Source organism: Oncorhynchus mykiss, chromosome 30 (assembly GCF_013265735.2).
Source record: "Oncorhynchus mykiss isolate Arlee chromosome 30, USDA_OmykA_1.1, whole genome shotgun sequence".
Classification (NCBI taxonomy): domain Eukaryota; kingdom Metazoa; phylum Chordata; class Actinopteri; order Salmoniformes; family Salmonidae; genus Oncorhynchus; species Oncorhynchus mykiss.
The window spans coordinates 36,768,207-36,794,279 of record NC_050570.1 but is presented as its reverse complement, the minus strand read 5'-3'; the positions used below and the strand labels follow the sequence as shown (position 1 = coordinate 36,794,279).

Below are 26,073 nucleotides of genomic sequence, written 5' to 3'. Positions count from 1 at the left end.
GGCACAAACCCACCGTCGCTGGACCAGACAGGACAGGCAAAAAGTGCTCTTCACTGACGAGTAGCGGTTTTGTCTCACCAGGGGTGATGGTCGGATTTGCGTTTATCGTCAAAGGAATGACAATGCCACCAGCCATACTGCTCGTTCTGTGTGTGATTTCCTGCAAGACAGGAATGTCAGTGTTCTGCCATGGCCAGCGAGGAGCACATCTGGAACCTGTTGGATCGGAGGGTGAGGGCTAGGGCCATTCCCGCCAGAAATGTCCAGGAACTTGCAAAACCTTGGTGGACAAGTGGGGTACCATCTCACAGCAAGAACTGGCAAAGCTGGTGCAGTCCATGAGGAGGAGATGCACTGCAGTACTTAATGCAGTATCTGGCCACACCAGATACTGACTGTTCATTTTGATTTTGACCCCCTCCCCCTTTGTTCAGGGACACGTTCCATTTCTGTTAGTCACGTCTGTGGAACTTGTTCAGTTTGTCTCAGTTGTTGAATCTTATGTTCATACAAATATTTACATTGTTTGCGGAAAATGAACACAGTTGACAGTGAGGACGTTTCTCCCGAAATGTCTGTCTGTGTAAACCTTTGTGTAAACCTGTCTGTGTGATTTGACAGGAGTACATAGACTTCTGTATAGTCTGCCAGTGTTGAGGTTCCATGGTCAGATAGACTGGAGTTTCTGAAAGGCTGGTATATCCTCATCGGCTCCATTCTCAAAATCCAGACAAAGGTAAAGTTTTGTACTGTGTGTCTGTGTCTTCACATACATGTTTAATTTGTGGTGACAGCGTTTGTTCTTTCCCCCATTCGATTCTGACCCATTACAATGTCTGCAGCATCTTTCTCATTTTGATGGGAGTCATACACTACATGGGCTACTTCAAGAGGTACAATGTAAGACACTCATGTTGAATTCAACACTTGATGCTTCGCACAAGCCCTATTATTTAGTTAAGTGGAATATTTGATCAATTCCACCAGAATTCCATTGATGTGTGTATTGTGCTGGGGTATTCCTAGATTCCCACTCTGACCCCTAAGAGCAGCGTTTCAGTACCAGAATCTTCTACCTGGGGTACCGTTTCTGTGGCTGGATCGTGCTCAGGCCCTGCCACAAGATCAAACTGGAATTGATCTTTGTGTTTAGAGTGTTAACACCTGCACCTGTGTGGTTGAGTGATAACAGAAAAAGGAGACCTAACTGGGAAAACTTATTTTATTACATTAAACATACATTAACATCTTCTTAATCACCGATACCTACGACACCAGCAAGGTTAGGAAACATTACAGGCAGTGTATACAGCCAGCAGACATGAACCCTTTCCCTAACGTCAAGTGATTTCTAAGCCTAATATTTTGATCTGCTGTTCGAATATGCACTTCTGTTATTACATTTCACCTGATTTTTTTTCTTCCTTTTTACAATTCTTTCTATTCAAAATATTAAATCAGAACAATCCTCCTGTTGTCTTGCAACAACAGGAGTGGATCCCAGGGGAGTCGAGCTCCAGTACCTGCTCCTCAATAACCAGCTGCTTTGCCAAGTGAGATCAACCTGAGTGACATCACAGGGGTTTGATGTTTATTCAAAATCAACCAATGCAACGTAACTAACCTCTGAAAAGTTGTTCCCCCCGACTCACGAGAAAAACAGATCTGAATCAATAGACTGAGCCATAGTGGACCTTTGTCTCCTGAAGTTAGAGATTATTAAGAAACCTTACCGTGTACATAACCATGACCAGCACATTACTATATGGTTTAGTCCTGCAAAACTATGTTATTGTCCTGGACTTCTAGACCCATTTTAAATCACATCTACCAGCCAACTCTAAGCAGTAGCATCGAGCCTGGGGATGAGGTAGGACCTGTTATGAATAGTCACGGTGTAAAATGCCTGATCAACTTCTTTACATTTTATGACCACATGAAGAAGAACACTGATATGCACCAGCTTTATATGTGAGATGATTATTTGAAATGTACTGTAAACATTAAATAGTGAATTGTTCAAAGACTTTCCACCATTCATTTGATTAATGGTTGCCATAAGTTGCCTTTCCCTAAACATATTTTTCCTTAGCTGGAGTTCCAAAGGACATTTTGCTTCTAGTTATGAGCGAGCATTGAATCAGAGTGGATTAGGATACTGGAAACAGCTTGATGCATCACTACAGACCCGGGTTCGATCCCAGGCTCTGTCACAGCCGAACACGACCGGGAGATCCATGAGGCGGCACACAATTGGCCTAGCGTCGTCCAGGATTTCCTTGTCCCATCACACTCTAGTGACTCCTTGTAGCGGGCGCCTGCAAGCTAACGTCGGTCGCCAGCTGGACGGTGTTTCCTCCGACACATTGGTGCAGCTGGCTTCCGGGTTAAGCGAGCAGTGTGTCAAGAAGCAGTAAGGCTTGGCGGGGTCGTGTTTCGGAGGGCGCATGGCTCTCCACATCCACCTCTGCCGAGTCCGTAGAGGAGTTGCAGAGATGGGACAAGACTAACTACCAATTGGATATCACAAAATTTGGGAGAAAATGTGGTAAAAGCACAAAGTGTGTTAAAATGATTTATTTCCCCTTGGTCAGCATAAACTGAAAGTAAAAAAAAAACTGCTGGCCTGTACAATAATTTTTTTTGCGCATCATATTTTTTTTACTCTATCAACATGAGCTTGTGTCTCTACATCTCATTAAAAGGTGTTTATGACATGTCTGGTAAATTGGTGTCAAAGTTCATTGCAATGTCTGGTTCTTCACATACTGAGAACAGCTGAAAGGATCCGTCACCATATAAAAAATAAAAAAAAAATGAAAATCTCTGCCAGAATAACATTTCTGTACAATAATAGAAAGTGTCAACTCAAACACGGTATAGAAATAAAAACAAAATTCAAACATTTCAGCAGGAGTCAAGTTCATGTCACTTCTTCCAACTCAAACCTGGTGATTCTACAGTAGTGTGGGGGCTCAGATCATGTTTCCCTGCAGAGAAGACGGTCCACTAATCCATTGAAAGTTGTGTGGAGTTGGAGACCCATGTAATTGACTGTCTGAGCCCGGCTGTGTGAATCCAGAGTGTAAAGGGGAATACTGTCGTGAATGTCTGGCAGAGGTTATTTGGGTTCACAGGGTAGATACATTTTTCAGCTGTGGTAGAGGAAACCCTGTGATCATTGCATCAATCTTGAGGAGCTCGTGCCTGGGCAGGTAAAAGTGGGATAGTCAGTCTGGAACAGGCTGTGAGGAGTTCAGGAATGAGCTCAAGTTAGAGGATAGGTAGGCAGACATATAAGGCATCAGTCTGGGCAATCTTGGCAGGGCTGGCTAGGGACAGCGTCAGAGCTGGGAGGTAGTGGTAGTGGGACCCGCTGCTCGTCCATCCTGTTGGCCTGGGATCGCAGGATGAGGCTTAAGAAGTCCTCGTCTGGGACAGTAGAAGTGGGGAGAGGGGGCACTGTAGACCGCTGGTCATTCAGTCTAGAACCCTACACAGGCACATTGGAACAGACCAGATTTTGATCTCAAATCAACAGTGTCAGTCAAAATTTCTGAAATATAGTATTTTTCAATAAATTTGGTCCATGAGTTACAATTCATCATCTTTACAATCAGTATTAAGGTGTAAGCAAATGAGGCTTTTACTAACTTCTGAATAGTAAAGTCATTTTCAGTGAACCACCTAAAATTGCCTACTGTAGGCTAGGTCTTGATTACCTGGCACTTGACTAGCATGTCGAAGAAAACGTCATCAGCCTGAGGCTGGTCAGTACTGGTCATCAAGGGACTGCGCGTGGTGGGGGGGCTGAGGGAATGATTGGAGCTGCAGAGACGTAGACCGGGGAAGCTGCTGCCCACGCTGGCTCTCTGCTCGTCCAGCCGACGGCCCTGGGAGGTGGCCAGCAGGTCCAGGAAATGCCCAGGCTCCAGGTTGGCCTCGCACACGGAAGTAGTTACTTGAGGTAGCAGAGGACAGAGAGGTGAGGAAGGGGTGATGATAGAAAGAGGGAAAGGAAGGAGTAGTTTCAGTTTAGCCTGAAAGCTACATCTCCTTTGCCAAAGCAATATTATTTTTATTATGAACACAAAATTCAAGGAGGAAAAATCACAAGTAGATGAGCTCCTACCACCAGTGAATAGGATAAGGAAGGCACGTACAGGAAAGGCATTGGACGATGCGTAGGTCACAAAGTGCCAACCAGGCACATTGGTAGACACATGGCATGCAGAGGGTGGGCGAGACTAACTTACATTTTCTCATGGCTACGGGTGGGGTGGTACAGAGAGAGAGTGGGTCGATGAGACTGCTCTGGTCATCCAATAAGGAGCATCTTTGGTCTTCCATTCTGCTGCCCTGGAAACGACTTAGGAGGTCGAAGAAGCCTTCATCACCCAGAGTGTCAGAACCTCCAATCTACAGGAGAAAAGAGGCACAAAACACCCACTAAAACAACCAGAAAAAAAGTCTCAGATAGTAATGATATCCTTTTTATGTTTGTCATTATAAGACAAGAATGCTACAATAGACTACACAACATGCCCAGCCTCCATGTCATCTACTGTAGCTAAACCAAAGTAGGCTGTTGAACCCGTAGGAATGCATTTAAAATAATAGCAATAGACCAATTATATGATTACGCTACTATGTAGGCCTATCTCTACGGTTGAAGCTACCGTGGCTTCTGACTTCTGTGTTTCCATCTCTGGGGCTGTGGGTTTGTTCCTGGTGTCCTGGAGAACTCTGTCTCTGGTAGGAGAGCTGTGCTTCTTGTGTTTCTTTCCTCTGAGCCGGTTGATAAAGAACAGCTTGGAGGCGGCCTTGGCCATGCTGGATTTAGGATTAGGAGGCCTGAACACGCCTTCGTCCCAGTTCTGTTGTAAGGGCAGTACATGAAGACAAGTGTACCGGTACATGAAAAGAAACATGGAGGATGGGGGCGTGATAGGTGGTGTGTGTAGGCAGTTTAGTCGAGACGTCACCATCGCTATATAACCAATCAATAAAAACAAAATTTACATACACTACCGTTCAAAGTTTGAGGTCACTTGGACGTTTCCTTGTTTTTGAAAGAAAAGCAATTTTTTTATCCATTAAAATGACATCACATTGATCATAAATACAGTGTAGACATTGTTAACGTTGTAAATTACTATTGTAGCTGGAAACCGCTGAATTTTTATGGAATATCTACATAGGCGTACGGCGGCCCATTATCAGCAATCATCACTCCTGTGTTCTCATGTCACGTTGTGTTAGCTAATCCAAGTTGATCATTTAAAAGGCTAATTGATCATTATAAAATCAATGCAATTGATGCAATTGTGCAATTGTGAAAATGCAATTGTGTTAGCACAGCTGAAAACTGTTGTGCTCATTAAAGAAGAAATAAAACTGGCCTTCTTTAGACTAATTAAGTATCTGGGGCACCAGCATTTGTGGGTTCAATTACAGGCTCATAACAGCCAGAAACATAGACCTGTCTTCTGAAACTCATCAGTCTATTCTTGTTCGGAAAAATGAAGGCTACTCTATGAAAGAAATTGCCATGAAAATGAAGATCTGGTAAAACGCTGTGTAATACTCCCTTCACAGAACAGAGCAAACTGGCTCCAACCAGAATAGAAAGTGGAGTGGGAGGCCCCGGTGCACATCTTAAGCTTTTCTTTTTTATTGGCCGGTCTGAGATATGGCTTTTTCTTTGCAAAAAGGACATTTCCAAGTGACCCCAAACTTCTAAACGGTAGTGTAAATCAATACAATAGTAACATGACGGAGAGGGGGTATTCCTGCTCATAAGAATATGTACATGTCTTAATATGCATGTGTACTGTACATATTTTTGTACCCACCTCCACAGTTTTTTCAGGACTCAGTCCTACCACCTCCAAGTTCTCCATACTGTTCCTCCTTCCTTCTGACTTAACGCCTGAAACGAACAAAATCAGAAGTCGGTGTGTGCGCCATATGTATCCATTTGCATGTGTCACTTTGCCAGGCTTGCACCTGGACTGACTTTGAACTACAGATTTGTGGCGGCAGGGTAGCCTAGTGGTTAGAGCGTTGGACTAGTAACCGGAAGGTTGCAAATTCAAACCGAGCTGACAAGGTACAAATCTGTCGTTCTGCCCCTGAACAGGCAGTTAACCCACTGTTCCTAGGCCGTCATTGAAAATAAGAATTTGTTCTTAACTGACTTGCCTAGTTAAATAAAGGTAAAAAAATAAGGTTCAGCATAATGAGTTCAAATGGAATAATGGTTATTTATAATATTATATGCCATTTAGCAGATGCTTTTATTCAAAGCGACTTACAGTGACCCGTGTGCGTACATTTTCGCATGGGTGACCCCAGTGGGAATCAAACCCACGATCAATGTTGCAAGCGCCATGCTCTACCAACTGAGCCACACAGGACCATATTGATTTACACTAATATATATATATATATATATATATATATATATATATATATATATATATATATATATATATATATATATATATATATATATATATATATCATCATAATAATACTGTAGCATTGTTACTGGTAGGACGGTAAGGACTTGTACCTGGTAAGGTATTCTGCTTCCTGAGGTTCTCAGTCCGAACAGAGCTGTTGCTGTTAAAGTTGGAGCTGCTGTTGGTGTTGAGGCTTGAGCTTGGGTTCTGACCCAGAACCAGCAATAACTTCAGGTCTGACAAGTTCATCCTGGCTGTTGCCTCGCTATTTTTGTCTCCAGTCTGGACCAAATACAGGATGAGAAGTGTATTAGAGAAAAAAAACATAACTGCATTAAGAAGAACACAACTTGAACACAGCTGGGGAATAATCTGGCCATATAGAGAGTCGAGGTGTTGTTGTCCTCACCCCTCCCCTCGGTACTGGAAGAGATTGCCTCGTTCATTTTATTCATACGGAATTCCTAGAGTTGTGACTTATCGGACAATAACGAGCAGGTTCATTCCATGTAGAAAAATCTGTGACTAGATGACATGTACTGATAACGTGCATTAAATAGGGAGGTGGAGTAAACATTGACCAGGCAGTACACCTCTTTGGATATCTCCAGATGTTTCTCAGCAAAGTGAACGGCATCCTGATGATTCCCCAGGGCCGTGTGGGCATTTCCTAAACTCCAGCACGCTCTTCCCTCCCCGACTCTGAACAAACACAGAAGGACAGACAGAAGGGAGATTGAATAATTGCCAACTCAGAAAGTACACTTCCCTACTGTGAACACTTTGCATAAGCCTTTTGAACAATGCATGTCTTAGGCAAAGAAGATGGTCATGATCAGAGGACTCATAATTAAAGATGGTCATGGTCATACACGATCAACAACCATAAGCAACCAAGTATTGTAAGTGTGTGTACCTGTCCTTGAGCTCCCGTGCGATGATGAGGTGTTTGAGGTGGTAGTCGATGGCTCTCTCGTAGTCACGCAGCAGTGTGTAGGTGTTCCCCAGGCTGTAACAGGCCTGAGCCTCCACAGCCTTGTCCTTCAGCAGCCTGGCCAGCTGCAGCGTCCTCCTGGGGGGGCAGAGGTCAAGAGATAAGGAAGAGGTCACCAGAAACTAATATTGCTTGCCCCTAACTGTGGGGCTTTGTTAAGAGATTTCCAGAAACATATTCACTTATAATTCCCCCTCACTTTTCCTTCTTTTTTGGTTTTTATTCTTTCCCACGTCCAAACGTACATGTACTAACTTGGCAGTAGTGTCTGAGAAATCCCTGGGCCTTGATGGTCAATTGGTCTAAGGAAGTAAGTCCACTCACTTGTAATGTTCAGCTGCCACTCCAAACTGGCCCAGGAAGATGTAGGCGTTCCCTAGGTTACAGTAGGCCCTCCTCTCAGCCGCCCTGTCGCCAAACTCCTTAGCGATGAGGAGACGCTTCAAAACAAATAATGGAAGAATTTGAGTGGTCCGAGTGATATGTTCTCTTTTCTACTAAATAAAGTAACGAGAACATATAATATCATACAACAATATTCACACATGCATCATATTCATATATATATATATGAATATATATATTCATATATATATATAATAACCCTGGTAGTCATGTACTAAGACTTGTGATGCCACTAATTTAGGGTATGTACCTGTTCATGGGCCCCCACAGTTTTCTGGAAGTTTCCGAGCAGATAGTATGCGTTACCTAGGTTACCATAGGTTCGTCCCTGTGCTGCCCGATCCTCCAAGTCCTTCACAATGGACAGGTTTAATCTATACAATAAACAGACAAAAGTATTAAGGGTAACATTCACCAAAAGTAATTTATTCGTACACTGTCATTTATCAGCCGACGCCATCATATAAAGTATTAAAAAGGTCACAGACATTCGAAAAAGTCATACTTATTCACCATTACACTCTTCTTTACATCATAGGCAGACTCCATTATAGAAACCCACTGATTAACTCACTCGTAATACTCTGTGGCTTTGACTAGCGCAAACTTGGCCTCCTCTGGGATTTCTCCTGGCTCTGCTCCAGTCCAGCAGATACTCTTCCCCTTGGAGTAGTAAACGTTGCCAAAATTATACAGCGCTCGGGCCTGCCCAACCTACACACACACACACACACACACACACACACACAGAGAGGAACAGGCCAACACAACCAACATTGTAAATACTTGCCCAGCACACAAAGAGGGTTGGGCGTCAAACTAGTCTAGACATCAACACATACAGTTGAAGTCAGAAGTTTACATACATAAGGTCGGAGTCATTAAAAACGTTTTTTTCAACCACTCCACAAATTTCTTGTTAACTATAGTTTTGGCAAGTCGGTTAGGACATCTACTTTGTGCATGACACAAGTAATTTTTCCAACAATTGTTTACATTTCACTGTATCACAATTCCGGTGGGTCAGAAGTTTACATACACTAAGTTAACTTGGAAAATTCCAGAAAATGATGTCATGGCTTTAGAAGCTTCTGATAGGCTAATTGAGATAATTTGAGTCAATTGGAGGTGTGCCTGTTGTATTTCAAGGCCTGCCTTCAAACTCTGTGCCTCTTTGCTTGACATCATAGGAAAATAAAAGATATCAGCCAAGACCTCAGAAAAAAAATGGTACACCTCCACAAGTCTGATTCATCCTTGGGAGCAATTTCCAAACGCCTGAAGGTACCACGTTCATCTGTACAAACAATAGTATGCAAGTATAAACACCATGGGACCACCTAGACGTCATACCGCACAGGAAGGAGAAGCGCTCTGTCTCCTAGAGATGAAAAGTGCAAATCAATCCCAGAACAGCAGCAAAGGACCTTGTGAAGATGCTGGAGGAAACAGGTACAAAAGTATCTATATCCACAGTAAAAACAAGTCCGATAGACATAACCTGAAAGGCCGCTCAGCATGGAAGAAGCCACTGCTCCAAAACCGCCATAAAATAGCCAGACTACAGTTTGCAACTCCATATGGGGACAAAGATCGTACTTTTTGGAGAAATGTCCTCTGGTCTGATGAAACAAAAATATAACTGTTTGGCCATAATGACCATCGTTATGTTTGGTGGAAAACGGGGGAGTCTTGCAAGATTATGTGGATATATTGAAGCAATACCTCAAGACATCAGTCAGGAAGTTAAAGCTTGGCCGCAAATGGGTCTTCCAAATGGACAATGACCCCAAGCATACTTCCAAAGTTGTGGCACAATGGCTTAATAACAACAAAGTCAAAGTATTGGAGTGGCCATCATAAAGCCCTGACCTCAATCCTATAAAAATATTGTGAGCAGAACTGAAAAAGCGTGTGTAAGCAAGGAGGCCTACAAACCTGACTCAGTTACACCAGCTCTGTCAGGAGGAATGGGCCAAAATTCACCCAACTTATTGTGGGAAGCTTGTGAAAGGCTACCCAAAATGTTTGACCCAAGTTAAACAATTTAAAGACAATGCTAACAAATACTAATTGAGTGTATGTAAACATCTGACCCACTGGGAATGTGATGAAGCTGAAGTGAATCATTCTCTCTACTATTATTCTGACATTTCACATCCTTAAAATAACGTGGTGATCCTAACTGACTTAAGACAGGGAATTTTTACTATGATTAAATGTCAGGAATTGTGAAAATCTGAGTTTAAATGTATTTGGCTAAATACATAAATGGCCACAATCAGTGGTCTTTCGTTCCAGTCTAGCACTAAATCTTCATTAAACAAGGTCTTGATGTTATGATTGAACGTTTGAATAAGATATGTGTTGGGCTGGAACCAAGATTAGAACAGCATGTTTCTCTCCAGGACCAGGGTTTCTGAGTACTACTAATTACAATACAAAAATATTATTTACTTGTGTTGGATTCTAGCTTGAAATATACTTATTCATGTTACCATACTATAACTTATTGATTACGTTACATGTAAGGATGGTTAATGTTGAGGTCAATGGAGGGTGGATGAGAACTAGGTGTATGGAAAGTTACTGAGTGAGGAAGGGGGAGTGAATAAAGTTGACATTCTGTCAAAACATGGTGTTGTTGGGCCTCCCGAGTGGTGCAGCGGTCTAAGACAGGGAATTTTTACTGCGATTAAATGTCAGGAATTGTGATAAACTGAGTTTAAATGTATTTGGCTAAGGTGTATGTAAACTTCGACTTCAATTGTAATTATTAATCACTTATTCTAGCCGTCACCACAGACCCGGGAGCAGTCACCACAGACCCGGGTTCGATCCCAGGCTGTACCACAACCGGCCGTAATCACGAGTCCCATAGGGCGGCACACAATTGGCCCAGCGTCATCTGGGTTACGGGAGGGTTTGGCTGGGGAAGCTTTACTTGGCTTATCACGTTCTAGCGACTCCTTGTGGCAGGCCGGCCACCTGCAGGCTGACCGTTCAGTTGAACGGTGTTTTCTCTGACACATTGGTGCAGCTGGCGGTTGTTAAATAGAGCGGTTTGGCGGTGGGGAGTTGCAGCGATGAGATCAAAATTGGAGAGATAAAGGGGGTAAGAGACATCTCATGGCTCCTAAGGAGGGAGGCAAAGGGCAACAGTTTGGTTTCAGTAACTGATAAGGTAGGACAGCCGTGGATTAGAGAGGAGTGAGGATTTTGGCGTCAGGTCAGGTGAAGTGACAAGGAACAGTCCTGTTACACACACACATACTTACATGCACACGAAGGGTCTAGCAGGAGGAGGGGCCATGACTACACCAACGAGAGGAACCAATTAAGTTCCTGACTAGCAACAGATGTATTGGCTGTCTAGATGGAAGGAGTTGACACCCCACCTAGTAAGAGTGTATAAATACTGTATATGTGCTTGTGTAAACAGGTATTTGTCTTAGCAGCTGTTTGACCTAGTGGGTGAATAAACGTTGAGCTTTTCCTAGTATTCCATTTGAGTTTTTACTCTGTTTAGAACCTAACACTTGTGACTTAATTATTACGTTTGAATGTCTCACCTTATCGTACATCCCTCTGGTAATGTCATAGTGTCTTTGGCAACAGACCACTGCTTCATCAAACCGTCCCAGAACCTTCAGGGTGTTTCCAAGGTTGCCACTGGCTTTTGCTTCTCCAAGTTCATCCCCAATGGTTCTGGAGAGAAATCACACCCAAACACAGAATGAGAAACGTCAATGGTATACTGTACCATGAGACATTCTTGACAGAGAAAAGAGAAATTAGAATTTGCTTCACAAATCAGCATTTGTCTCCCTACTCGAGTAAAGCTCCCATTTGAGGTGATAAATGTTTCATCCCCATGGGATAATGTGACCTGGGTGCTTTGCTTACTTTCTGCCCAAACCAACAAACTGATCACTTCGCCAGTCCCCCAGTAGCCTCTGTAGAGTCCAACAACTCCATCTTAACTCCTCCTCCACATTTACTGGATTGGTTGAGCAGTGTAGAAGAGAACCTCCCAAAAGTGTTCCCCCCTTCTCGTCAAGACCAGAATGTATGGCATTTCGTTTCACGTGTTTATTTTACACCTGCTACATTAGGTTAGGTCAGAGTGAGATTGTAGCGGTGTTCTGATGTCATGGCGGTGCTGTGTACCTGATCAGTGAGAGGTTGTGCTAAGTGTGTGTACCTGGTGAGGGTGAGGTCATGGCAGTGGTATTCCAGAGCCTTGCTGTACTCCTGCAGGTGAAAGTAGGCATTGCCCAGCTGGCTGTAGATTGCGCTGAGGATCTGGAGGTCCTCTGTGCCCACCTGGATGGCCGACTCAAAGAAGGAGACCCCAGCATGGTAATCCCCCACCTTACACTGCCTCTCTCCCTTCAGGGCCAGCTCCAGACAGGACATCTCCATCCTAGAAGGAGAAAAACACTTTATAGCCCAATTTCTGTGTGTGTGTGTGTGTGTGTGTGCGCGCGTGTGTTTGTGTGATCAGACAGTCTAGGAACAGAAACTCATTTAGGAGGAAAGTTGAGGTATACTTCCATCAGTTCTGAATTTTAGATGGTTCAGGTGTGTAAATTATATATTCAGAAGGATAAGGCAAAACACTTCTGGATTTTAAAAAGGTTGATTAAAAACAGGGTGCAGAACAAAGGGGGAAAACAAAAAATTTATGCAACAGAGTCAGTCACGTTCTCCCCGAAAAACTCACTGTATGAACATCCTTATCCGTTCATTCTCCCAGTGCCAGGCCCAGAACATAACATAAATCTAGCCTATAATCCATCTGGTTCAAAGTAGACCATATATTACACATAATAGATCATTCTAAGACTACTATAGCGGATTTGACAGCTAGAAACTCAACCTCAGAAGACGCCAAGTTCTGCCTAAGGGCACGTGAAATTTAACCGTACCCAACATCTTTATGAAAGGAATTTTTATTGCACCTGGACATTTTGTGTGGTAGCCAGGGTAAAACAATATTAACACCAGAACCGCATGCCCTTTCAGCATATAAGTACCCGCTAGAAAACATTGCCTGGGCGTCCCCTTTAGCATACAATGCAGTCGGAAAGTATTCCCACCACTTGACTTTCTCCACAGCCTTATTCTAAAATAGACCCCCCCTCAATCTACACAAAATTCCCCATAATGACAAAGCAAAAAACACTACATTTACATAAGTATTCAGACCCTTTAATCTATACTTGGCAGAAGCGCCTTTGGCAGCGATTACAGCCTCGAGTCTGATGCTACAAGCTTGGCACAACTGTATTTGGGGAGTTTCTCCCATTCTTCTATGCAGATCCTCTGAAGCTCTGTCAGGTTGGATGGGGAGCGTTGCTACACAGCTATTTTCAGGTCTTTCCAGAGAAGTTTGATCGGGTTCAAGTCCGGGCTGTGGCTGGGCCACTCAAGGACATTCAGAGACTTGTCCCAAAGTCACTCCTGCGTTGTCTTGTCTGTGTCCTTAGGGTGGTTGTCCTGTGGGAAGGTGAACATTCACCCCAGTCTGAGGACCTGAGCACTCTGGAGCAGATTTTCATCTAGGATCTCTGTACTTTGCTCCATTCATCTTTGCCTTGAGCCTGACTAGTCTCCCAGTCCCTGCCGCTGAAAAACATCCCCACAGCATGATGTCGCCACAATTCACCGCCGGGATTGTGCCAGGATTCCTCCAGAAGTTACACTTGGCATTTAGGCCAAAGAGTTCAATCTTGGTATCATCAGACCATGGTCAGAGTCTAAGTGCATTTTGGCAAACTCCAAGAGGGCTGTCGTGCCTTTTACTGAGGAGTGGATTCCGTCTGGCCACTCAACCATAAAGGGCCTGATTGGTGGAGTTCTGCAGAGATGGTTGTCCTTCTGGAAAGTTATCCCCATCTTCACAGAGGAACTCTATCAGAGTGATCATCAGGTTCTTGGCCAAGGCCCTTCACACCCGATTTCTCAGTTTGGCCAGCTCTAGGAAGAGTCTTGGTGGTTCAAAACTTCTTCCATTTAAGAATGATTGCAGTGTTCTTGGGGACCTTCAATGCTGCAGAAATTGTTAAGTACCCTTCCCCAGATCTGTGGCTCAACACATTCCTGTCTCGGAGCTCTACAGACAATTCCTTCAACCTCATGGCTTGGTTTTTGCTCTGACACTGTGGGAGCTTATTTTTTGTACCTCTCCAAATCATATCCAATCAATTGAATTTACCACAGGTGGACTCCAATCAATCTGTAGAAACATGAAGGATGATCAATGGAAACTGGATGCACCTGAGCTCAATCTCGAGTCTCACAGCAAAGGGTCTGAACACTTATTTACATAAGGTACCATTATTTAATTTTTATAAATTAGCACAAAAAAAAAAAAAAAAAACATTTTTGCTTTGTCATTATGGGGTATTGTGTGTAGATTGATGAGGGGGGAAAAAAACTATTGAATACATTTTAGAATAAGGCTGTAAAATGTGGAAAAAGTCAAGGGGTTTGAATACTTCCTAATCAAACTTAATTTGTCACATGCGCCGAATACAACAAGTGTAGACCTTAATGTGAAATGCTTACTTTTACAAGCCCTTTACCAACAGTGCAGTTGAAGAGTTAAGAAAATATTTACCAAATAAACTAAAGTAAAAAATAATTTAAAAAAGTAACAAAATAACAAATGCACTATTTGACGAAACTGCAGAATATGCTCATCAGATTGTCAATTGAATCTAGTCTACAGGCTAACTCATCATGTACAAAATGAGTTGCAGGCCGATGGCATCGTTTGTTTTCCGCTCATCAAGTTGGATAGAGTCAAGGATATGGTTTGCGTCATTCTGAAGGCCTAAAGCAACACATAGCCTGTTCCTGTTTCCCTTGCAATAAATTAGATTAGTAACAGAGTTAAAGTAAACATAGTCCTGTAACAGCTAAAACATAAGAGAAATGGTATCAACCCTCAAGGCGTGCTGTCAAATTAACATGAGCGCCAAAGCTGATAAAGAGGCATACACTCCTCATTACACCATTGTTGTTCTAAATTAAAATCAACATATTCAACCTCCTCATTCAGCCTACTTTAAAAATGTGATGTTTAGCAACCTGCACAATTATAACCTATCCCATGCATTTGTCATTCATTCAGTGGGCTGGCATCAATTGTTTCACTGGATAGAGTCAAGGATATGTTTTTCATTATTCTAATGGCCTACTCCAACATGTAGCATGTTATCATTTCCCCTACAATACAGTCGCTCAGTAATAGATTTATAGTAAATAAAAGTCAAATAACAGCTTATTTTTACAAAGTAAAATGTAAAAGAGAATGTTATCAACCCCAAAAGGCATGGTCAAATTATTTGGTGCTGATAAAGGCATAACAAACTCAACATTATACTATTGTTGTTCTAAAAAAAAATATTTAAAAAATCAACCTCATTCAGTTAGGCCTAACTTAAATTCAACTGTCAAGTAAGGTGCACAATTACCACCCCTTCATCCATTTGTGATTCATTCAGTGAGGAGAGAGAGACTCATTAGAGCGTGGCTGGGTAACAACGTCCCACAGCACATCGTCTTGGCGGATTATGTTAGGAATAAGTGTGGGGAAAAAGACCCTAAATACTTCTCTGTTGATGATTTAAAAATTCAGACAAATGAGTAGTGTAAAATACAAACATTTAGGAAAAGTCATGGAAGGAGCAGGTCATAGCTACAAAAGCAAACATCAGTGGCTGTTGGCCTATGGCGGTTCTCGTGTTAAAGGCCGACCACGACCACCATCACCAGAACAAACACACATAAGATCGTAAATCGCAAACATAACAGTTATGGTCAAAGTGCTGTCCCAATCAGAGAATACCAGACCTAGCCTGGTCCCAGATCTGTTTGTGCTCATGGTAATTGCTGTCATTTTCAAGCCAAACATGGCATGACAATTGTTTGCATGATAGCACAGACGGGCACTCCGGGTACACCAGACCAATGACATGGACTGCTGAAATACATTTGTCATGTTGGTATACCGAACCAAAGATCATTCCACGAAGACAGTTCGGCTCCACAGCACACCCATCCGTGCATGTGGTTAGGATCTGCATCTATACTGTAGAAGTACACAGTCCACACCCTGCCACCACCAGCTTAAAAACAGCTGTGGTTGGTTACTCCTCAGGGAAGTTCTGTTGCTTTCTTTAAAAAGTACAGCTTCAGGCTTCCTCTGATGCCACCATAGAGGCAGCAAAACAACAACAGGCATTTCTAAAAAAAATAGTCTCACCAGAAGAGTAGTGCCTTTCAGACTCTTCCTGGGTTAGCCTGAGGACGAGGTTACAGTACCTACCCGGAGAGTATACTGCTGAAGGAAGAGTAAACTATAGGATTATTATGTCACATCATAGTTACCCATAATTAGCATGGCTTTGTCCAAGCATGACTCCCCACCTCCATACAGCACAGCATATAACATGCTGTAGGCACACTGCCTGAAGTGGCAAAAACATGGTCAACTCAATCCAACACATACAATACAGTAAACCCCTGCTCTCCTCACTACCAACCAAGCATTTTCCAGCATCCGATTCAAACATCAATGAACATTAGCTGATAGGAAAATAGTACATTAATGAACAACCACAACCAATGTCCAAGACAAATCATTACTGTGATTAGAGTTCGATTAGAATATAATGCCCGACACACCCATGCAAAGCTAATCGGACATATGGGCCAGTCATCCAGAGACTTCAGTGCTGCACCTATAGCTAACATACAGTACCTGCTGCCTCTCTTCATCCTAACCCACTCCCGGACCCTTGATAGGACAGACATCGCAAGCTTCTTGATCACTCGGTCACTGGCTTTGATCGAGACCGGCTCCTTCAGGGAGAGACAACTCAGTTGCTGTCCTTTGGCGTGCATACACATACCAACGGCGGTGAACCGTTAGCTAGCCCAGATACAGCAACAACAAAAACTAAAAATAAATATATATATCCCCAGGAAGACTCTCCAATGTCGACACAGTCTCTTAAAACCGTCTCTCTGACCTGCAGTAACAGCACAACTTCAGACTATAACTGCCTTCTGTCCTGGACTCCTAACCCCTCCCAGTTAGACGTCCAAAGCATCAAATCTTCTGTTGACAGTCTAGTCAGGGCTGCAGTCGAGGTAAAAGTAGGTTTCACATACAGGAATGGGATCAGGGGTTGTGGTAGTGACTACGGTAAGCAGGGCTTAGCCGACGGCAGCATATCTTCTCCTCCCTCCTCTTGGCCACCTGCTGGTGCGTGTCACATCTCATTAGCCAGCATGTTCAGAGGTAATTACAGGGGATAGCTAAGTGGCTCCGGGATTGACTAATGCTTTTTGTTACAAAATACCTGTGAATTCTGACTGAGGCTGGGCATACCCACTCCTTATGACACCTCAACGAATGTGGATCGAGTGTTCGTCTGCTGATCGTTCAGCGCACTGTTTTAGGGACCAAACGCTGTGGTCCCTAAAACAGAAGATTAGCATTCCTGCAAATTTATTTTGATCTTTGAGAAATTAATCTAATTGATTGCACCCAAATTGACCATGGTGCTGGGTTCTGTTCAAGTGCATCTGCCCACCTGGCAGTTTCTTCACATGGAATCTTTGCTGCTGCTTTGGCCCTCGTGCCGTAGCCCTGTGTGTCAGACTCGTGCCGTAGCCCTGTGTGTCAGACTCGTGCCGTAGCCCTGTGTGTCAGACTCATGAACAACACCTGTGCGTTGATAGCAGCCAAGTCAAGCATGTTGTAGAACACAGCAACAGGTCAGCAGCAAGTTCCTCCTTTCACCAAGTACAGCCATGCCATCTGATCCGAAACATTATCCAACACTCACTCACCTGCTGCCTGATATTGATCCTTTCCCAGATATGGAAAGCCGTTCAGCATGAATCAGAAATGTCTGGATCATCTGAGACGTTTTCATTTAGATCTTGTAGCAAAGCTAACGCAGCATGTGCATCCATTCGTCTTGGTCTTGCCATAGTAAAATACACATGCTCTCACTGTGTAGCATACTCCATTACGGTCTAGAGGAAAATTCCACCCCAAAACTCTTTTGGTATTTGTTTCATTACTCCATTGCTGAGATAATTCCCAAATGTTTTGCTTGTCAGCAATCAAGTTAAGATATTTTAGTTTCAAAATAAGGAAATAATCCCTGTATGATGCATTTTGTATCATATAATGCAAAACAGTATCAGACGCTAAATATTTTTCAATGAGAAACACTGCACCAAACATCTTGGATGTAAAATTCCACGACTAGAATCTCCTCGGTAAAAAACGTCAAAATGAATGATAGATTTCAGAAATCCTACTATTTTGAGGGAGTGTATACTGGTTACGCCATCTCAAAATTGACAAAACGGTACTACATTGTTCAAGCAAAGGTCTTTAAAAAATGAATTTATTTATTTACATCCCCCTATTTTCTCCCCATTACATGATATCCAAGTGGCAGTTAGTCTTGTTCCATCGCTGCAACTCCCGTACGGACAATCCTGCCAAGCTGCACTGCTTCTTGACAAACTGCTCGCTTAACTCGGAAGCCAGCCGCACCAATGTGTCGGAGGAAACACCGTCCAGCTGTCGACTGCGTCCGCATGCATGCACCCGGACCGCCACAGAGTCGCTAGAGCTCGATGGAACAAGGACATCACGGCCAGCCAAACCCTCCCCTAACCTGGAGGATGCTGGGACAACGATGCACCGTCCCATCGGTCTCCCGGTTTTGGCCGGCTGCAACACAGCCCGGGATCAAACCTGGGTCTGTAGAGATGCCTTAGACTGCTGCGCCACTCGGTAGGCCCTCAAAGGTATTTTAAGGGAGTACGCAAGCACAATCATTCAGGTCACCTACTAGGCGAACTGAAGCATGCTGACAACTTAAAAAACTGCTGGTGTTTGGTGGAGTGATAGTGGGTACACCATTTTGAGATTATAATTAGAAAAGATGAATGCAATACAATGACCCGCCCTGTTCTTCATTCACAATTGGTGATTACATAATTATGCATCGTTCGCTTCCCCTCGCTCATCAACACCCATTCTCCCCCATGCTACTGTACTTTATTTAATCTATTGTTATATCTGTGAAATTAGTTTTGATTCAGTTTTGAAGCAATTATGGGGGTGATTATCAACTGGGCACAGCACCTTCAACTAGGAAAAAGGAGTGGAGCAGGCCCTAATGTCAGGAGGGGCAATGGGAAAAACCATTTAAAAAAAAATTATATGTCCAAACTGGTTATAACCATTACATTTTTGTCATATTAAGATTCTAACAATGACAATGTGTTATAGGGATGCACGATATATTGGAATCAGATGATATTAGCTAAAAATGCTACCGTCGACCCGATGTCTAGTTTAACGCCAATGTGCAAAGCTGATGTCAAAGCTGACATGCATACCTCTATAACGTAGGTACATGACGCCACGTAAAATGTAGCGCTACACAGCATTCCTAACCTAGCCCACAATGTCTGCTGTGTGGATCGAGCAGTCAACAAGTCGAGCAGTCATTTGAAAGAGTAAAACAATTTCAGCGAGACAAATCAAAAGGCGAAATCCATTAACACCAAGATAATGGAAATCATTGCCCTTGACAATCAACTGTTCTCTGTCGTGGGTGATGTTGGCTCTTCGCCTACTGGTCGATCACCGGTTCACACGCTATTTTTCCAAATGTTGCCCTACCGGAGTTACACAGTAATAGCGTTACTGCCATTAGCTTCACGACTGACATTTGGACCAGCGATATCAGCCCCATGAGCATTGCTGAGTCTGACAGCGCAGTGGGTCGTCGAGGATTTTGTACTGAAGTCATATGTCGGGCTCATGAATATGCTAGCCGTCATACCGCTGCTGCCATTTCAATGGCATTTGAGAACATGTTTGAAACATGAACACACTAGCTAGCTCCAGTCGAACAACTGACTTCATCAACTGCACCTGCAGCAGACGTGACACCCTGCCAAAAATCCCAGTGAAGTGAAGGAGGGATGGGCCTTCCCAGAAGAGAGTCTGATGAAAGTTATGACTCAAGCAAACAAATGTTAGCTGCATTTTCTTTGTACATACGGAAACGGTCCCTGAAATTGATTTCATCAAAATCATTCAGTGGGTTGCTCATGTCTATAACCACCCTTCTGTCTGGCATTTGTGGTGCTATTTGATCATCATCGAAAAACAGTCCAGGTGCCATTGGAGAGTTCCTCAATGTGCTTGACACCTTGATAAGCTCATTTCCTGACAATGGCTCACCGCTCTTCATACTGGGCGACTTCCAACTTCCAGACGTCTGCCTTCAATTCATTTCTTTCCATCTCCCCCTTCTTGCCTCGTTTGACCTCACCCTTCCCCAAATCCCCTCCAACTCACAAGACAATGCGCTTGACCTCATCTTTACTAGAGGCTGCTCGGTACTAATCTCACTGTTAATATACACAATCACAAAGAAATCAATCAATATTTAGTTGAGGAAGGTCATGAAAATCATGATACAAAAGAACAGAATAGCATGTTGAGTTTTATTTATCTGTGCTTAGTAGCCAAGGCTATGGCTGTGCCATGCTCTTCTATGGCTGTGCCATGCTCTATGGCATGCCAATGAAATCAACTTGTCAATACACATTTAACAGTAAGAATATAACAGAAGAAAATCTGATATTTTTCTGAAATGTCTATAGCTGATTGTCACCAGTAGCCTTTGAGCAACACGCACAGATCCATGGATATTCTAGGAAAAAGTTATATTTTGAAACAGAGACCATCTGCACAATTTGTAGTAGTGAGTAGTGACCGACTGCCTCGATCTTATGTAGTAAAATTTGAAAGTGTTTTTTCGTGTTTTTACTCAGAGCTACAAAATGGTATATATACAAAATGGTATATAGCTCAGAGCTATAGAAAATGGTATATCCTACACTGCAGTTGGGGAACAATGGGAAAGTAATTCTGCTTTGAAAGTTGATCAACTTGTAACCCCACTTTGGAAGAAATGGCTCTTGGATGTTTTGGTACACCTACTGGAGAGCTCCTCTGTCTAAACCTATTCAGCATCGGTCACACCCTCTTCAGCCTAAACCCCACCCATCTTTTTCCTCTTTCTTGTGCTTTTTGAGGTGGCAAGAATGGTGTCACAATAAAGGAGTTAGTCATAGGCCTAATACTGGACACTTATTGACAGATGCACTACATGGCCAAATTAGTGGCTTTGGTTATTTCAGCCACACCTGTCACTGAAAGGTGTATAAAAATGGAGCATTCTCCATAGACAAACATTGGCCTCACTGAAGATCTCAGTGACTTTCAACGTGGCACCGCCATAAGGATGCCATCTTTCCAACAAGTCAGTTTCTCAAATTTCTGCCTTGCTGGAGCTGCCCAGGTCAACTGCAAGTTGTTATTGTGAAGTGGAAACATCGAGGTGCAACACTGGCTCAGCGGTAGGTGTTAGAAATGGTGTTTGCGAGACCGGTGTGGAAGAACTTGACGGCCTGCACAGAGCCCTGACCTCAACCCTATCGAACACCTTTGGGGTGAATTGGAATGCAGACTGCCAGCCAGGCCAAATCGCCCAACATCAGCCCTTGTGGCTGAATGGAAGCAAGTCCCCGAAGCAATGTTTCAACATCTAGTGAAAAAGCCTTCCCAGATAAGTGGAGGCTGTTATAGCAGCAAAGGGGGACCAATTCCATATTAATGCCCATGCTTTTGGAATGATTCAGGGAACCCCTACACGAGTTTCAGTCACCCCTGATATGAACTTTGGAGAAAGGTTCAACTGACGGATATAACGAAGTCAAATGTCCATGATGGAGATAGTATCTGCTGCACAACTACAGCAGCACAACAGGAACAGGGTAAGAACTCAATTTCCCACAAGGCACTGTGGTGGCCCACTACTTATCCTCCAGTTGGGTAAATAAGGCCAATCTGAAGAAATCCACTTGTCTGTATTTAGTGCATTAACTCATTAAAAATGGGTTGTTCCACTTCAAAAAGCACAAAAATAAATACAATTGGATTGACACCCACCGTCGCTGATTGTTCTGAAATTGTTTCTGTTAGAAACAGATAAGATTATAATTCCTGCAACATTGTTACAATATATATAAATAAAAAAATAAAAAAATAAAAATAAAAAAAAATCGGATTAATATAATATTCAATAAATATAGTCCCTAACATCTGATTTGTACCAAACATGTTTCTAACCAAGTTAGACATGAGGAATCCAATGAAATGGTTAAAAGCCACCCAGGGACCCTCCATTCCCAACGCCAATCCCACCTCAACAACAAGTATATAGTATCAGCTATGTCTGAAAGGAATATGTCTAACTCACTGTCTAAAAACAAATGTTGGTCCAAAACAGATTTTGGTACTGTATTTATTTAAAAAATTATATGAATCGTATAAATTAAAATGGCCAATTTGGGTGCAATCAATTAGCTGAATTTTTAAAATATATTATATTGACAAAATAATGTTACAGGAATGTGAATCTTATCTGTTTCTAAATACAGAAATAATTTCAGAACAATCCGAGGTTGGTGGCTGTCATGGCTTGGTGAAATGACATGGAACGACCGTAATGACTGTCCTGGCCCAAGGTGCCCTCGGCTTGGGTGTATGCTACGGTGAACCACTATGTTTACCGATTAGCTTTCACAAGGACAGGTGGCATCAAAGCACTGGTTAGGTCACACCTCCGGTCTAAATTGTATTGAATTAAGGTTTCAGTCATGCACATGGCAATGACAGATTATTTGTCTATTGACCAGGATCTTTACTCCCAGTAAAATGGGGCGGGTTATTTTTTTTACAAGGAAGAGAGACGTTGCTATGTAATCTACACTATACCGGTTTGCTCCATTTCCAGGCAAACCGGTCTGCGGAATGACAGTTGGACACGTTTTGAAATGTGCTTCAGTTCAGAGACAAGCTCCAAAATGGAGAGCAGAACATTCACAGTCTGCACTGTGGAGGACCAAGGCCAAACTATAAAGACAATATAAAAACTATTTTTTTTAAAAATTCAAAACACTGCTTACAACCTCAGGCCTGTTAAGGCTACTTCAACTCCATATCACTGGCCTACCACTGGGATGTCGGTGTACTGAGACTGAAGGAGAGAATCGCCTACCTCCGGTCACTCACCACAGGGAACACAGATTGAACTAACCAATACATCAAATGATATTCCTAAAGGGTGGCATAGTTACATGCCCCAAAATAAGAGAGAACACACATACTTTATATAGATAGGTGGCGGGAATGAAGCGCTTGCTCCTCGTCCTGCGCGCTAAGCAGAGAAACACTGCTGTCCATTATGGGTGCATAACAAGTACAGAAGTCATTATGATCCAAATTAAAAACCAGGCGGAGAAAAAGAGAGCTGGAGAGCATGGTGGAGGAATCACGGCCAACCATACACTTTGGAAGAAATAAAATGTAGTAGCTCAAATAAAAACTAAACCAGATGCAAACCATTTCAAAAGGAAGTCAGGCAGACACTGCTGTGCGAGTGCCAAAGGGTAAGCGAGACAGTGGAAAAATACACCACACAAACGTTGCACAAGGGGAAAAACAACAGCAAAGACCTCACAAGTAACCCCCCCCCCCCCCCCCCCCCCCCATATCTCTCGATTACCCCCTCTCCCCCACTCTGTTTCATTATAGAGAAACTGGAGATTCTGGGTGAGAAAAAAGGCCTTATTCTCCATGTGCAGCACAATAGCAACACAGACTCAGTGACACAGGTACAGTAGCAGCAACCAGAAGCAGAATCAGCTGGACAAAGCGGAATCAGCTGAGCAGTCTGTCAGTTAAACTCCACAACACCTGGAGTTTTTTTGGACCAGACTATAGAGTGGTCGGGCAAGACATTCAACGAAGGAATACACACATTCAGCGTGTAAAGGGTTGGGGGCTTGAACAGAACTGTGTATGCCAAAAGTCAAGGTCAGAGAGTTTCAAATATCAAGCCAGCTTCACCTATAGGCAAAACGGCTCATTTGTAAAGCACACTAACTCCAATGTTATGGTGGCTTAACAGAGAAAAGCATTGAAGGTTCAATGTGCTCTCTCAGTAACATACAGTAAGATCAGGCCTCGTACTGGAAGGATTAGGGACAGAATCCTGTAGAGCAGGATGGGCAACCACCCCCCTTTTGTATGCCCTAATAAAAGTCAGGGTGTCAATTTACTGTGTTAGAGTAGTATAATACACAAATTTGGTTGTGCATCAGAAGTTCCTCTCTTGTTATGTCAGCCACTCAATTAGCCCATGTCAGCTAAAACATGTTCTATTGGCCGAGCCAGCTATCTGAATTTGTAATAATCAAGTTTGAATTATGGACAGGGAGGCCCACATTGATTTGTCAGTCACTCTGAATGAGAGGATGCAGACCGGAGAGTCACTACGGCCCCTCATGAGGAGTTCAGATTTGTTGTGGCATCCAGCCCCATCAAAATTGCCAATCCCTGCTGTAGAGGGTTCAACGTAATCACAACAAGGGGACAAGGGAGTGAGACTGCAGGCCCAGTAGTGTGTAAAAGGCAACCATTCATAGAAGACTTTGTATTAGGGTTGCCTGCATTTCAGCTTGGATGTTTGGTTGGCTTCTCATTCTCAACCCTGGTTTTAGCTTCTTTTACCTACTTTCAAGACTGATGAAAGACAAGCTGGTGGGCCAGGGCAAGTTATTTGGTTTTCTAGATGGATGGAAAGAAGCGCAAAACACCGCAGATAAGCAAACAAGTCATCAGGACCTGATGGGAAATTTGCTGTATTGTGGATTTGGGTTGCACTGTGTGGCTATGAATGGGCTCCCGAGCAGTGCAGCGGTCTAAGGGACTGCATCTCAGTGCTAGAAGCATCACTACAGACAACCTGGTTCGAATCCAGGCTGTATCACAACCGGCCATGATTGGGAGTCCAATAGGGCGGCACACAATTTGCCCGGGTTTGGTTGGTGTAGGCCATCATTGTAAATAAGAATTTGTTCTTAACTGACTTGCCTAGTTAAATAAAGGTAAAAAAATAAATAACATGAAAACATCATGAACATGCCCACCATGCTGGAGTCAGGAACTGGTACAAAGTCAGATCTGACACACCACCCATTGCCCAATATCGTGTCCTATTCAGACAGTAATTAAACCTAATGAAATATACCAGTTGATTTCGAAATATATGACCTACCTTATGGATTAAAACTGTTTTACCATTATCATAATCTTAGGACCAATCAAGCATTTTACTCCCTTGTTTACATTTTGTTGGTTGGTCCACTTGGTAGTATGCCATTTTTCGCTGTTAGTGTATACCAGATCAGTACAAAGTACGCAAGAGGCTTCTCAAGCACAGAACAATAAAACATAGTTAGTGTAGCGTACATATTCATGCATTTAGACTTCAATTCCATGCACATTTCCATATGAGCCCCAAAGTTAATAAGAAACTGTTTTCATGCGTGGAGTCGTCTGGCACGTTCGCATTAGTATCCTGAACAAACTTACCTTATAATTGTGTATTCGGATTCGCCCATTATTCAATGTGGCTTAGACTTCAGAAACCTAACAGCATATCCTATACATATTTTCAATTTCGCGGTAATGTCGATTTTTAGCAAATAGACCGTTTCATTGAAGTGAAAAATGTTTGCCTCACTACTTTCGCCAGTGCGCACCCCCCACAAAATACCAAATTGGCCAATGGCGTTAAACACAACTTGAAGCAAACCACGCCTTATAGTAACACTGGTATCCTTGACCAATTACATTTCGACATACCTATAGTCGAGATAAATTGTAATTTTTACTTTTCTGTTACTGTTTTCAAGGTCAATTTGGAAACAAAGGCAGCATTAGACTACTACTGTCAATGGACTTGGTCTATTAACTGATCTAATATTTGAATAAGAAATGCAATCTGATTCACAAGACTGTTATGAGGCAAATGGAAGACATTACATGCATGTCCACCTAATTATCACTAATAATGCTTTATTGCTCAATGAATTTAGCAACAACAATTTGTGAGCCTAATCTGCTCTGTCTCTCAGACTAGGGATGGATCAGTCTCAATACTCTACAGCAGCTTCCTCTTACACACTGATCTGAAAACCAAAGACGTGGAGATATTTTGTTCATATAGTTAATGT

General features: G+C 42.9%; 1 protein-coding gene across 1 annotated transcript; it reads right to left on the bottom strand.

The window, feature by feature from the left end:
* Window positions 1-2,344: 2,344 nt before the first annotated feature.
* Window positions 2,345-26,021, bottom strand: LOC110521785 (G-protein-signaling modulator 2). Its single transcript, XM_021599647.2, has 14 exons — window positions 25,430-26,021; window positions 12,071-12,292; window positions 11,439-11,574; window positions 8,441-8,580; window positions 8,117-8,240; window positions 7,786-7,901; window positions 7,384-7,539; window positions 7,061-7,169; window positions 6,578-6,749; window positions 5,856-5,932; window positions 4,680-4,877; window positions 4,257-4,419; window positions 3,723-3,961; window positions 2,345-3,493 (listed from the first exon to the last, which is right to left on the bottom strand). Exons 1-14 carry the CDS (start codon window positions 25,456-25,458, stop codon window positions 3,305-3,307), a joined length of 2,070 nt encoding a protein of 689 aa, XP_021455322.2. The 5' UTR covers window positions 25,459-26,021; the 3' UTR covers window positions 2,345-3,304.
* Between the last annotated feature and the right edge of the window lie 52 nt (window positions 26,022-26,073).